Raw genomic sequence first — 13055 nt, 5'->3', positions numbered from 1 at the left:
GTGGCCCTGGGTGAAAAACTTCTGCTTGGCTTACTTGTCCATAAAATCAATGAAATGCATATTTAATGAGTCTGAGTCTCAAGCCCCGAGAGGGGAAAACAGTACGAATGTTACGCGGCCGTTACTAAGACTATCAGAGTTCATGTGAGTAAAGGCCCTGGAGCAGCCCAGGGCCTGGCGCACAGCCCACACTGAACAAATGGGACCACGGCTGTTGTGGCTGCTATTGCGGAGGGCGCGTGCCACAGATATTCTCACCGTAAAGTGGATGCGAAGCAACCCAGACCAGGGGAAGATCAAGCTACAGTGACATTGCATCAGAAGGCACGGACAGTGAGACGGGGTAGAGGGACCCCAGGCTTTGGGGAAGAAGTTTGGGGTTGAAATCCCAGCTGGGTCGTCTACTATTTGCGAGGCTGTAGACAAGTCGGTTAATTAGCCTGCCTCTCAAATTTCTTCATCTGAAAGACAGGGATCATACCACCCTCCTCTTGGCCCTGTGGAGGATTTGCAGATGTGAAAACATCTGGCATGTGGCAGGGAGGGGACAGGAAAACTTCCAAGTCAACACACATAGGGTGGGTCTGAAAATATGGCCAACAGGACTGATAGCCTGGAGAGGCTTCCCAATGGAAAGGACCAAGGAAAGTTAAATTAAAAAAACAAAAAGCAAAAGTCACAAGAAATCTTCTCCCAAGACACAGGAACAAGAAGCTGGGCTATCGGTCAGCCAGAGCCCAGGGCCGCCGGCGCATATCTGCTGGCTGATCTGTTCTCTACCCCAACCAGACCCCCGCCCCCAACACACACCAGGCAGGATGATCCTCCTTGTTCCCCAGGGAAAATGTCCCACCCTTCAAGGAAGAGGAGGAGAACACCCATACTGGGACCTGGGACTGGCCCAAGGAGAGGCCTCGAGCCACAAATGGTTAAAAGCCACATCAGGTTACAGAGGGAAGGTCCCCCTCTCCACTGCTCTTCCTGGACTCATTCCTAAAGGCAAAGCAGAAGGTGGCATCTGATTAGAGCAAGCTAGAACTGGGCCTCCTCTAGCTAAATAATGAGGTTTTCTCCTGGCACAAAAGCCAGAGCGAGTAAGTGCGCCAGCATGACTGTGGCCCTAGACCATTCTGTGGACAACCCATTCCATGTCCTTGCCCACAAGAAGTGATCCTATCTTGACTGCCTCCAACAATGAGGACGTGGATAAAGCATCGCCTGGAGGTTTCCCAAGGGGCAGATGGGGGGCAGAGGTTAGTCCCTGAAGCTTCTGGGGATGGAGCAGACCCGGCTCATAAATAGCTGGCCTCTGTCCTGGGAAGTGGCTAGACTCAGAGGGATGGCTCCCCAGACACTCTGGAATGGAGGTGCTGAGAACACACTTGGCGACTGTTTTTAAGACTGCCTGTCCCTCCCTTTAGTCCTGAGTTTGGGGAAGGGAAGTGTCTGAACCAGGCCAGCAGAAATGCAAATGCCTGGCTTCCTGGAGGAAAGGGAGGTAGCTGCTGGTGGCTGTTGCTACAGCAAACACGGTGAGGTCAGGGCCCAAGGGCCGGCCCAGCACTGCTTTGGTCACTGGGGGCTGCTGGTGGCTGTTGCTAGGAGACCAGCACAACAGCTAGGTCAGCTTTTCTAGCTGTGTGGGATCCCTCTGTCCAGCTCCTGCTTCTCCCAGTCCCACCCTGCTCGAAGATACTGACCCTAAGGTCTGGAGCTATCTATGTTCCCTGCCTCCCCGCCCCCAGCTATCCCCAAGCCCCAGCCATCTGAGCCAGAGGACAGGAACTGGGTTTCTCAGAGAAGCTATGTGGGTAGTTCTGGTGTAGGACAGCCTGGGAGAGTGAGGGAGAAACACAGGGGGCTCATAGCCTGAGTTCTGTGAGAGTCCCACTGTTCCTTGTACAGAGCTCGGCGGTGTCAGGCTGGCAGCGAGAAAACTGGTTGGACCCGAGGAACAAATTTAAAGTTGGTGACAAGAGTTTACCAGTGAGGGCAACCCAGTGGAAGGAAGCACATGCGTAGGAAGAAAAATGGCTGGAGTGTCAACAATGAAACAGGCTGAGGCTCTGGGGATGGGGAAGGTGCAGAGAAACCTCTCCCTCAGATGCCTGCCAACCAGAGGTGGTTTACTTTGGGCCTCTAATCCTAGTGCTAGGTTTCTATCTCAGGAGAAGGCATGGCACTCACCAACAGGGCTGCAAAGCGGGACTAGAACCACACATTCCGATGACTGAGGCGGGGCTGGCAATGCGGGCCGGCAATGCGGGCCCATCCACCAAGGATTCTGACTCTGAGCTGTTAGAGCCTGGAGGGAACTCCCAGTCTGCAGTCCTCGGGCCCTCGCACACGGCCCTGTAGAGGCCTTCTCAAAAGCCTCCAGGAGAGTTCCTGCTCTGCTCCATCTCGAAGCTCCATGGTTGGGCCCAGGGGCAGGCCAGGCAGCATTGCATTCCAGAAGCTTTCCACTGGTAAGGGAGGCCCCCAAAGACCCTTAGAAGCAATGTGGCCTCCCAGTGAGGCAGTTAGCCATGTCGCTCTCTGATGAAAACATGACCATGGCTCCCCATCACCCTCAGGACAGTCTCAACTCCTTTTATCATCATCCATGTCCTGGCCAGGCACCCCACCTCCAGAAAGCATTGCTCACTTTCCACCTGGCCCCCACCATTCTTGGCTGTGACTTTCCGGAAAGTCAGCAGTGACCTGTTCTACCAGTACACTGACACATAGCTTCAAACAGGTTCTTTTCCCCAACGAGGCCTCAGTTTCCCCTCTAGTCCATCTACTTTTTCCTCTCCTCAGATGTCCCATATGATCTCAAGAGGACTCAGGTCATCATGGAGTGTAGGTCCAGGTCCCAACACAACTGAAAGCTTGTGCTCAATGAGATACATCCTGGGGTAAGGGCTGGGATCCTGGCTGAAGGCAGAACCCTGGCTCACACAAGTTCTTTCTCCTTCCTTCTCAAGGACAAGCATTTCTGAGGCCAACCTACCTAACAGGAGAAACAAATGCAGGGAGGTCTGACCACTCAGGCCAAGTCAGAAGGAAAAGGGAAAAAGAGCCTTGAGCTGAGATCCTGGGACTGTAGGGACATGGCCTGCAATACTGTCTCTGCTTTGGGAGGTCTATCTAGCTCAGGAGACAGCTGTACATCAACGTATCTCTCATTGTCAAAGCTGGTGGAGTGGGAAGTGCCAGCATCTGGTCAGGGGTCTGTTCTGAATCTTGTATCATACCTCCAGGGTTTCCTGGAACTCACTTTTGGGGCTTAAACCGAAAAACAGATCAAACCACTGACTTTAGACCTCTTCCCAGGCCTGAGTAATGTGCCATAATGGCTTCAGACCTCAAGTCAATCCTACAATCTGTGGTTAATCTGAGAACCCTTTCTCCCTCCTTCAGAGTTTAGGTTATTTTGCCTCCCTGTTGGCCTGACCTGTAGGGCCCCCTACCAGGCGGCCAGCAGCCCTGGAGACCACAGGTGCACCCCGCACAGCCCTGGACCCTGTCCCCGACTAAGCCAGCACACGCCGAGAAGGCTGAGCTGCTCTATGCCTGGCTGAGGTGTTGGGGCCTGACTTCCAGAGAGAACCCACTTTGAAATGGTGGACACGGTGTTAAGACCACCTACCACTATGACTACAATCCTTCGCCAGTGGGCCACACACTTGAAATAGGTTTCACAGCTGAATTAACCAGCAAAATGAGAAAAGGATGGGCAGGGAATACTTGCTGGGGTGTCCAAACAAGGAATCCTCGAGGTGTTAAAACACCACTGCCTTAGGACCCAGAGTCCCACTGGGGTCAAATCAGACTACAATTTCAAAATGCCCTGACAAAAAGAATGGGGCAAAGTGAGACTTGTTTAGAAAACAAAGTCTTTGGGCACCTGGGTGGCTGTCTGTTGAGCGTCTGACTCTAGATTTCGGTGCAGGTCATAATCTCATGGTTTGTGGGATTGAGCCCCTTGTCAGGCTCTGTGCTAATAGCACAGATTGGGATTTTCTCTCTCCCACTCTCTCTGCTCCTCCTCTACTCATGCTCTCTCTCACAAAATAAACGAATAAACATGAGAAAAAATTTAAAAAAAAAGAAAAAGAAAGAAAAGTAAGTCTTTTAAAGGGGGAGAAGGCTGGCTATATGCATCATTAATGGGGCTGAGTGAGGGCAGTAACCCTGGGCGGCTAACTGGACTACCCTGTGCTCAACTGTCCCCCCCGCCCCGCCCCCACTAACCCAATTAGTACTTTTTATCAAAATTTAATATTATGAGATTAATGATCTGTGTTCTTTACGAACGTGAGCCTTCAGGGATCAATCCTATGGTTGCAGCGCTGATCACTGGATGAAAAACACCCCTTTTCAGCTCCACCTTCCAGAATAGCAACCCCGAGAGCGAATCTCACATCTCCACTACCACAGAAGAGCGCCAAAGGCGTGGCACAGCTGGGCCAACTTTTAGTTTTTGCAGCATGGCTGTTTCATCAGCAAACCAGATTTCCACTCCTGACACTTAACTGCTTGGCAAGATCCGTTAGATAAATCTATCATAAAGAACTATTCACCAGCCAATAGCTTCTTTCTTTAAGAACTAATTTCTTATCACGTGCTCTTTCCCCATGTTGGCTGTAAGGCCTCACTTCTTCCACTGTAAACATCAGCTTCCTGGTTTATTATGAAAAGGATGTAACTCAGGAGCAGCCCGATGGAAGAGACGCACAGGGCAAGATACAGGGGAGGGGCTTGGAGCCCCGCTCCCCTAAGTCCACGTGTCACTGACCTGGGAACTCCTGCTCAGCTATTCCATAGAAGATGCTCACTCCTATGCAAAGTCAGCCTGGTTCCCTGGAGTTTCCAGCCACCTTTCCCACCAGCCAGCACCACCACCAGCTCCACCGTCATCAGCAACTCTCTGAACGCACGGTAACCAAGTCCCCAGGGCTACATGTACGAAGGCACTCCAGTAAGGCTGCCAGGGAGGGGGTGCTGCTCACGTTACAGATTTGCACTCACAGATTTTTTAAGAAAGCGCAAATACAAGGTGGAGGGGAACAGAGGGATTGGTCATAGACCCTCAAATACAGGATTTGCTACTTGAAAAAGCTTTCAGGGCAATGTCAAGAACGATGTCTTGGGGTCCCAGGGTGGCTCAGTTGGTTAAGTGTCCGACTTTGGCTCAGGTCATGATCTCGTGGTTCGTGGGCTCAAGCCCCATACTGGGCTCTGTGCTGATAGCTCAGGCCTGGAGCCTGCTTGGGATTCTGTGTCTCCCCCTCTCTCTCTCGCCCTTCCCCTGCTTGCACTCTATCTCTCTCTCAAAAAATAAATAAACATTTAAAAAAGAAAAAGAATGACGTCTCATAGGTGGTAAACATAAGGAACTCATTACTCTGAGACAGGGCTCCTTAACCATGTTTGGGTCACTATGCTTTTGAGAATGGAGAATGTTGAAAGCCATGGACGAACTTCCTATCCTAACTCAACACTGTCTGGTTGTTGTTGATGTTTTAAAAGACATATCTGAGCCTGCATACAAAATTATGATTTAATTTCAAAGGTTCCTGGACCTCCTGATGCAAAGAACCTTCCTTCCTCTTAACTGAAATGGCAGGTGGGAAGTATGGGACTTAAAAAAAAAAAGAAAACATGTGACTTAAATACGTATCTGATAGTCATATAAAAACATGCTAAAAGAAGCTGGAACATACCTACTCTGTAGGGTAATTAACAACAATCTCCAGCTACCACGTGCCAGACCATGTGTTAGATGGGTACCATTATATGAGCTCTATTTTACGGACCCCACGACTTGAGACTCAGAGGATGATGTCAGCTGCCCACAGGCACGCAGCTAGGAAGTGGTGGAACTCAGATTTAAGCCCAGTTTTGTCCATTTCGGAAATCCACCTCCCTTCCATTCCACCGATAGCTGCAGAAGCCGTACTGGTGAGCAGCTGAGAGCCTGAGCTACGCCTCGATCATGGCTCCAGACCCAACCCACCGACCAGGCTCGGAGAACTATGCTGAGAGTCTGGGACTGTGTCATCACGGATGGCTGGCTCCCTGATCAGCACGATAGTCTGAGAACATTATGCAGGACCAAAAAAAATTAACAAATTACAAAAAGGACCAGAGGAGAATTCCCAGGTACCCAACAGGCCCCTTCCTTTTCCTGGGCTGTGACAGTCAACCAGGGAGTACCTGGTCTAGGATATAGTTGCGTTTCTTGCGGGCAGCGATCTGGATAAGGCGGTTGAGGCACTGGGTGGCCTGCTGGATCAGGACGTCCCAGCGGCCGGCATAGTTCCGCTGTCGGCGTAGGCCCATCACCTGTGGGCAGAGGGTGGTGAAGGGGTGGGTGGTCCTGGCTGCAGGGCAGCACTTGAGGGGTAGAGATGAGCATGGAGAGAGTGGGAAGCATCCTTACCCGCATTTTATCCATGATGGCATTGGTACCCAGGATGTTGTACTTCTTGGAGGGGTTGGAGGCTGCATGTTTGATGGCCCATGTGGTCTTACCAGCAGCGGGCAGGCCCACCATCATCAGAATCTAAAAGAATGGGACAAAGAGGGGCACTGAGGCAGGAGTAGTGGGTGGCAGGGCAGCCTGGCGCCACCTCCACTTACCGGTGACGTCAAGGGTAATGCTAAACCTCATGGCTACCTCTGGAAAACAGAAGCAATAGTAGTGTCTACCTCACAGTGTCGCCATTGGGATTCAAACACATGAGGTGTGTCAGCTCTTAGCAGAGCGCCTTGCATGGGGTGAGCACAAAATCAAGGTTGTTGTCATGACTATCTACATTTCTGTTCAGACAGCACGAAGCAGCCTCTGACAGAAAAAGCCCAGGGAGGGCCATGCACTGGGAATGGTGCATGCAGGGGGCACAACAAGTGGGTACACCCTTCCTGGAGTCTGAGATGGGGACAGACTAATACTCATGATGACAAATATGGTATTTATTTAGTATATTCAGAATTTGGCAAACATTTAGATACAACCTAAATGCCCAACAAGAGGGAAATGATTAGATCATTAAAAGTGAGTTTAAAAAGAGGGTTCACATAGGATAAAGCTCACAAAATAATGAATGAAAAGGCAGATATCAAAATGCTAAGGCTTTAAATTCTCAATCACAGGGGCGCCTGGGTGGCTCAGTTGGTTGAGTGCCCGACTTCAGCTCAGGTCATGATCTCACGGTTCATGGGTTCGAGCCCTGCGTCAGGCTCTGTGCTGACAGCTAGCTCAGAGCCTGGAGCCTGTCTGAGATTCTGTGTCTCCCTCTCTCTCTGACCCTCCCCTGCTCAAGCTGTCTCGCTCTCAAAATAACACATTAAAAAAAAAAAAGTTCTCACCTATAAGCGTGCTTGTATAAAACAGACCCCTACCATAGCAAAAAAGATAGTGTAAACTTGAAAACTTTAACAGTAAACTTACTTGCAGACAGTGGAATTATGGGCCACTAACTTTTATGTTTCGTTTTTTAATTTTTAGTTGTTTTTTATGTTTATTTATTACTGAGACAGAGAGAAACAGAGGAGACGGGGAGGGGCAGAGAGAGAGGGAGACTCAGAATCTGAAGCAGGCTCCAGGCACAGAGCCTGACAAGGGGCTCAAACCCACAAACCATGAGATAATGACCGGAGCTGAAGTCAGATGCTTAACCGACGTGAGCCACCAAGGCGCCCCAGTGTGTTTAGCTTTTTAGAATAAACATAAAATCACTTATGAATCTAGTGAAACGTTATTTTGAGAGCAAAACTCACCAGTACAGCTTCTCTAGCCGAAATCAACCCCAAGATCTGTTGTCATTTCTGATCTTAGCCTTGGCAGTGGTAGGGGATGGAAACGCACAACCTCCTTCGAGAATGCACTCACCAGGAAGTGCCTTCACATCCTTGCCTGCTGGGAGGGAAGCCTCCTTCTCCAAGACCCTGACCTCACTGATGGAGCAGTGTGGAAGGAGACATATGACAACTTCTTTCGGGAACCTTTTAAGATTTTGGTTTCTCACCTCAGCACTCCTCCCTCCTGCAGGCTACACCCACACCCTCATCGCTGGCCCCCAGCCCTGGAAGCCGGAAGAAGAGGCCCCCGGTGTCTCCTGTAGTGAGGCCATGCTGCTTTCACCACCTTGCTCATGGTCCCCCTCTGCCCTGGCAGAGTGTGGTTCCTGGAGAGGCGGCTTCCAGTTCGGTCTTCCAGGCCCACTCACCTCACACTCTGCCTTGCTCTTTGGTCCCACGGTGCCCCGGATCCGCTCGCTCAGGGGAAGGTGCTGGATAAAGGTGAAGCCTGGGAGGACGGAACAGTAGGGCTCTGCCCTCTGCCCGAAGTTGAACTCCACTGCACAATTCTTCACCAGGACATGAGGGTAGAGGGCCTGACCTCCCAATGCTTCCTTCTGGATTCGGAAGGCAATGCCCATCCACTTCCCATTCTTGGTGAAGGAAAGTTCCACATCATTTCCACATTCAAAGTCCTAGAAGACAAAACAAAAGGAAGATGCCAATGCTCAACTTAAGGCATCGGGAGCCAAAGCTGAGCGGGAGCAGCTGCAGGGAGTGAAAACCCAGCTGCCTTCCCACATCTAAGTACATCCCTCCCCCAACACAGATACACGAAGCGGCACCAGGGAGCAGCTGCAAAGCTGCAGCCAAAGCCCTCCTTGCCCCAAACCCCAAAGCTGGGGGCTGTGACACGTGTGTAGGCAGCTCCATGTCTTGTGCCTAGCCTGAGACAAAGATGAAGGAAGGAAAAGGCGAATCTGTCAGTCCTCAAGCCCAGCAAGGGCAGCCTACGAAGAGAGCAGATGGAAAGAAAGCCCCAGCAGGGCCTTTTGAGTCCAGCTCAGCCCTACAAACTCGTGCATGTTTGTTCACCACACACCACACATCCTCAGGCTCCCGGTCCTCCTGGCGCGGATGCCCGTGGTGCTCCAGGCCCGAGTGGGGAATCAGACCATTTGGTGAGGGCACCCACCCAAGAGCAGGATTCTCTGAGGACCTGTAAGCCAAATCCTGTACAAGAAATAGAAACGAGCCAAGTCTACGGTGGGAGGAGTGAGTCCTAAAGAGAGGTGCTGTTCGTGTAGGACTCTGACGGTGAGGGGACAGAGGTCAGCCTGGCTGTAGCATGAAGGATGAAGGAGAAGTAACTTCAGGTACAGCTGGAGGGCCAGCAAAGACTGAAAATGTTCATTCGACAACTATTTATGGAATTCCTATGGAGTGGCTGGAGTTCAGTGGGTAAGACCGTTTGGGAAGGCAGACTGCTTCAGCTCTGCTACTCACTCGCTGCGTGGCCTTGAGGTTTCATCCAGTCTCATCAAACAAGGGGGCCATTCACAAGATTCTACGTTGCAAAGGGCTGTTCTGAGGACTACGTGGGGTGGTGACACCGATCAGTCCAACACGCCAGGCACTGTGCTGGGCTGCAGTGGTGGGGAGGGACACAGTCCCTGCCCTCGGCACAGCGAGGGCCTGTCACCTGAGGGGTTTGGACTTCATGGTGATGGCAGAGCCCCCGACCTGCTTCCAACAGGGGAGTGGCCTGGTCCAAGCTGTTTCAGAAAGATCACTTTGGGTGCACGGTAAAGGTTTACATTTAAGGGAGACTCAAAACTTGGGATCAGATGGCTGACTAAAGAAAGGTACAAGGCCGGGTTCCTGATATAAAAGTACAAGACGTGGCTTTATTTCCCTCCTGAATGGGGAGACCACCTTGGGACCTGCCCTTTAAGGAGGGAACCTTAGGGAACCCCTTTCCCTAAGTGGCTTCCTCACCACTGTCCTCGGTGCTCACAGGACACAGCTCTTTACGGTCCTTATCTGTTCATCTTTAAGTGCGCATAGAGGTCAAGACCACGCAGGGCAGACACACAAACATCTGCCAGACTGAGTCCTGCCCAAACCCTGCAGCAGGATCCTTACCGTGTCTTCCCAGCTGAGCCAGAGTGGCCCAGGTCACCCTTGTTCTAACGCAGAGATGAACATCCTGGGAGGCAGTCTTCGTTCCGACTGCCAGCTTCACCAGGGGAGCTCCCCATGTTCTGCAGAAACCAGCACCTTGAACGGACAAATCTACCACCAATGCGGCCATGTGTCCAAGAGGCAAGTGTGGTCGTGTCACTCCTGCTACAACACCCTGGTGCCAGTCCAGGGCCTCAAACCTCAAAGTCCTCACACCTGGTGCCGTTCAGAGCCCACCAGTTCTGCAGCCTCATCTCTCACACCCCTCGTGTTGTACCCAAGGCTCCAAGTACAATGTTCCTTACAGTTATACTGTTCTCTGTGCCTGGCAGCCACTCTGTCCCGTTCTGTGAAGGCTGAGAACTCGAGATCTAATACTAATGCGCTCCTCCTGGGTTCCCTCAGGTCACTGTGTTTTCATATCTGCTCCAACCCCTCACTCCAAGCCTTTAAAAAAGTTATGGCACCCTTCGAGAAAAGGAAACTGCACATGGAAGCTTTAATACAGAAGTAGGGGGGTACCTGGTTGAATGATCTAGTTGCAGCCAAGAGTCAAGGCCTATAGTTCCAAACTGCCCCATGCTCACAGAACCTCACGCCTGGACAGAGTCTGGCGGATGCTGCTGCACACACACTGATGTGTTAAAATTTTACAACCTCTTTGGAGTGTGGTCTCGGTAGCGGCTATCAAAATTTAAAAATACACCTCTGACCCAGAAATTACACTTTCAGGAATAAACCCTACAAGTAGATTCCCACCAAAATGCAAAGATGTGTGTGCAAATCACTCACCCCAGCACTGCCAGCTGTGCTCCGCAGAGGTGGTGGGGGAGACTACAGGGCAGCAGAGACACAGAAAGATCCCCAAAGCACTCTGATACATGGGAAAAGGACAGGCTGTCACCGCAGCATCCAGTATCCCAGCGAATAGCTTTCTGGTCATTAACAGGACACTGGCTAAATTAGCGCAGGGTAAATGGATATGTGCATCAGAAGAGCAGGCAGCCACCAAAAAAACCCCCAAAAAACCACAACCCCAAAACGGGGAAACTAGCCAAATGTCTGCTAGTAGAGGACTGATTACATAAATACAGTATATCCACACGATGAAAAAAACACCATGCCAAAACGCTTTTCACCACACTTGAAAGTCTTCTAGGTAGCGATACAAAGAAAATTCTAAGGTAAATAAGCAAAAACCAATGCAGAATTACATGTAGGGTATACCACCTTTTGTGTAAAAGAAGAAAAATGACAATCTTCTTTCTTGTATTTGGATAAAAAAATCCTGAGTATCAGCGGATTCCGGTCTGGGGAGGATACATGTGAACAATGGGCAGAGAGGGATGGTCTGAAGATGACTTTACATGCACATCTTTTGATGTACATCTCTTGGGATCTTTGGAAATCATACGCATTCATTAACTATTCAAAAATGCTTTCAGGGGCACCTGGGTGGCTCAGTCGGTTAAGTATCTGACTCTTGGTTTCACCTCAGGCCATGATTTCAGCTCAGGTCATGATCTCACAGTTCATGGGTTCGAGCCCCACATCAAGCTTTGTGCCGCTGGTGTGGAGCCTGCTTGGGATTCTCTCTCTCCCCCTCTACCTTAAAATAAATAAATAATAGAAAACTTTAAAAAAAGTTTTCATGGAGCTAGATCTATATTCTCTATGTGGAGAGGGAAAGAGAGCCGAGATATACTGTTAAATGGGGAAAAAAATGCAAGGTTTAGAGCAGTTTGTAGCATATGAACATGGTTAATTTTTAAGAAAACATGTTTCTTATGAAAAAGATAACGAGGTCACGAAAGACAGAAGACTGGAAAACTTTCAAACTTACAAGGCCTGACAAGAGAATACAATCCATGATCCTGGACTGGATCCTGGACCAGAAACAAAACTGCTCTAAAGGATGCTGTTGGGACAACAGACAACATTTAAATGTGGGCTGTGGAGGAGATAATGGCATTACATCAGCGCTGAATTCGATAACTGCACTATGGTGAAGACAGCGACCTTGTTCTTACGAAGTGCACGCTGGCTGAAGAGTTAAGGACTGAAGACGCGATGCCGGCACTCCACTCTCAAATGGGTCAGATGCAAATCACTCACATAGACATGCACATCCCAAAACTGGTCAGAGTAAACTGGCAAATGCTAGGATCTGGGCAAGGCTGAGCTCTCTTAGGGCTTTTAAGTCAGAAATTTCTCGGGGCACCTGGGTGGCTCAGTCGGTTAAACATCCGACTTCGGCTCAGGTCATGATCTCATAGTTGTGGGTTCGAGCCCCGTGTCAGGCTCTGTGCGGACAACTCAGAGCCTGGAGTCTGCTTCAGATTCTGTGTCTCCCTCTCTCTCTGCCCCTCCCCTGCTCGCTTTCTGCTCTCTCAAAATAAAAGATATTAAAAAAAAATTTCTCTTAAAGTGACACTGAAGGAAAAAAGAAAGAGTACACGTGAGTACAAAAGTACACATGAGAGGGAGGGAGAACAGACCAAGAGGAAGCGCCTGCCCGGGTGGCTGGCTGACACACTTTATAACAGCTAGAACTCCTACTAAAACAGCGCCGAGTAGTATTTACTGAGCACTTGCTATGCTCCAAGCACCGGGAGAAGTGCTCCTAACAGGCTGGCCTAACGAGCACACACAGGGCTCTGAGGTAGGTGTGCAGATCCTCCTCGAGAGCACGCTGCGATGCAGGCGGGCCGCGGCCCGGGGCTGAGCGGGCGAGCAGGAGCTGGGTCCAGGGAGGCCGGCCTGAGGCGCAGCACCATGGAGTGTCAGTCATTGTCAGTGGACAACAGTGCTGAAGAGCACGCCGCCGCCCTATCTCTTTCTCTGTTCTGTACACACCCCCACCCTTCTAGAAGACAGCGCGCTGCAGGAAGCCCGGCTCAACCAGTATGAGGTGGAGGGAGAAGCTCTGGGATGAGCTGATGCTACAGAGGGGCAAGAGCCAACAGCACTGCCTTTGAGAGCAGACAGGCTATTGTGCAGCAAAAAAGATAAGAAAGCCTGGGTTTGTTTAGAAACCTCTGAGGGGCACCTGGATGGCTCAGTCGGCTAAGCGTCCGACT

General features: G+C 50.6%; 1 protein-coding gene across 4 annotated transcripts in view; it reads right to left on the bottom strand.

The window, feature by feature from the left end:
* HNRNPUL1 (heterogeneous nuclear ribonucleoprotein U like 1) overlaps nt 1-13055 on the bottom strand; it is a 35143-nt gene that overhangs the window by 7674 nt on the left and 14414 nt on the right. For all 4 annotated transcript variants that reach the window (XM_029924151.1, XM_029924149.1, XM_029924150.1 and 1 more), the window contains exons 8-10: nt 8220-8486; nt 6431-6553; nt 6205-6333 (exon numbers count right to left, since the gene is read on the bottom strand). In XM_029924151.1, coding sequence (XP_029780011.1) covers nt 6205-6333; nt 6431-6553; nt 8220-8486 — 519 coding nt within the window. The remainder of the gene's footprint in view (nt 1-6204; nt 6334-6430; nt 6554-8219; nt 8487-13055) is intronic.

This window comes from Suricata suricatta, chromosome 16 (assembly GCF_006229205.1).
Source record: "Suricata suricatta isolate VVHF042 chromosome 16, meerkat_22Aug2017_6uvM2_HiC, whole genome shotgun sequence".
Classification (NCBI taxonomy): domain Eukaryota; kingdom Metazoa; phylum Chordata; class Mammalia; order Carnivora; family Herpestidae; genus Suricata; species Suricata suricatta.
This window is presented reverse-complemented; position numbering and strand designations above follow the sequence as displayed.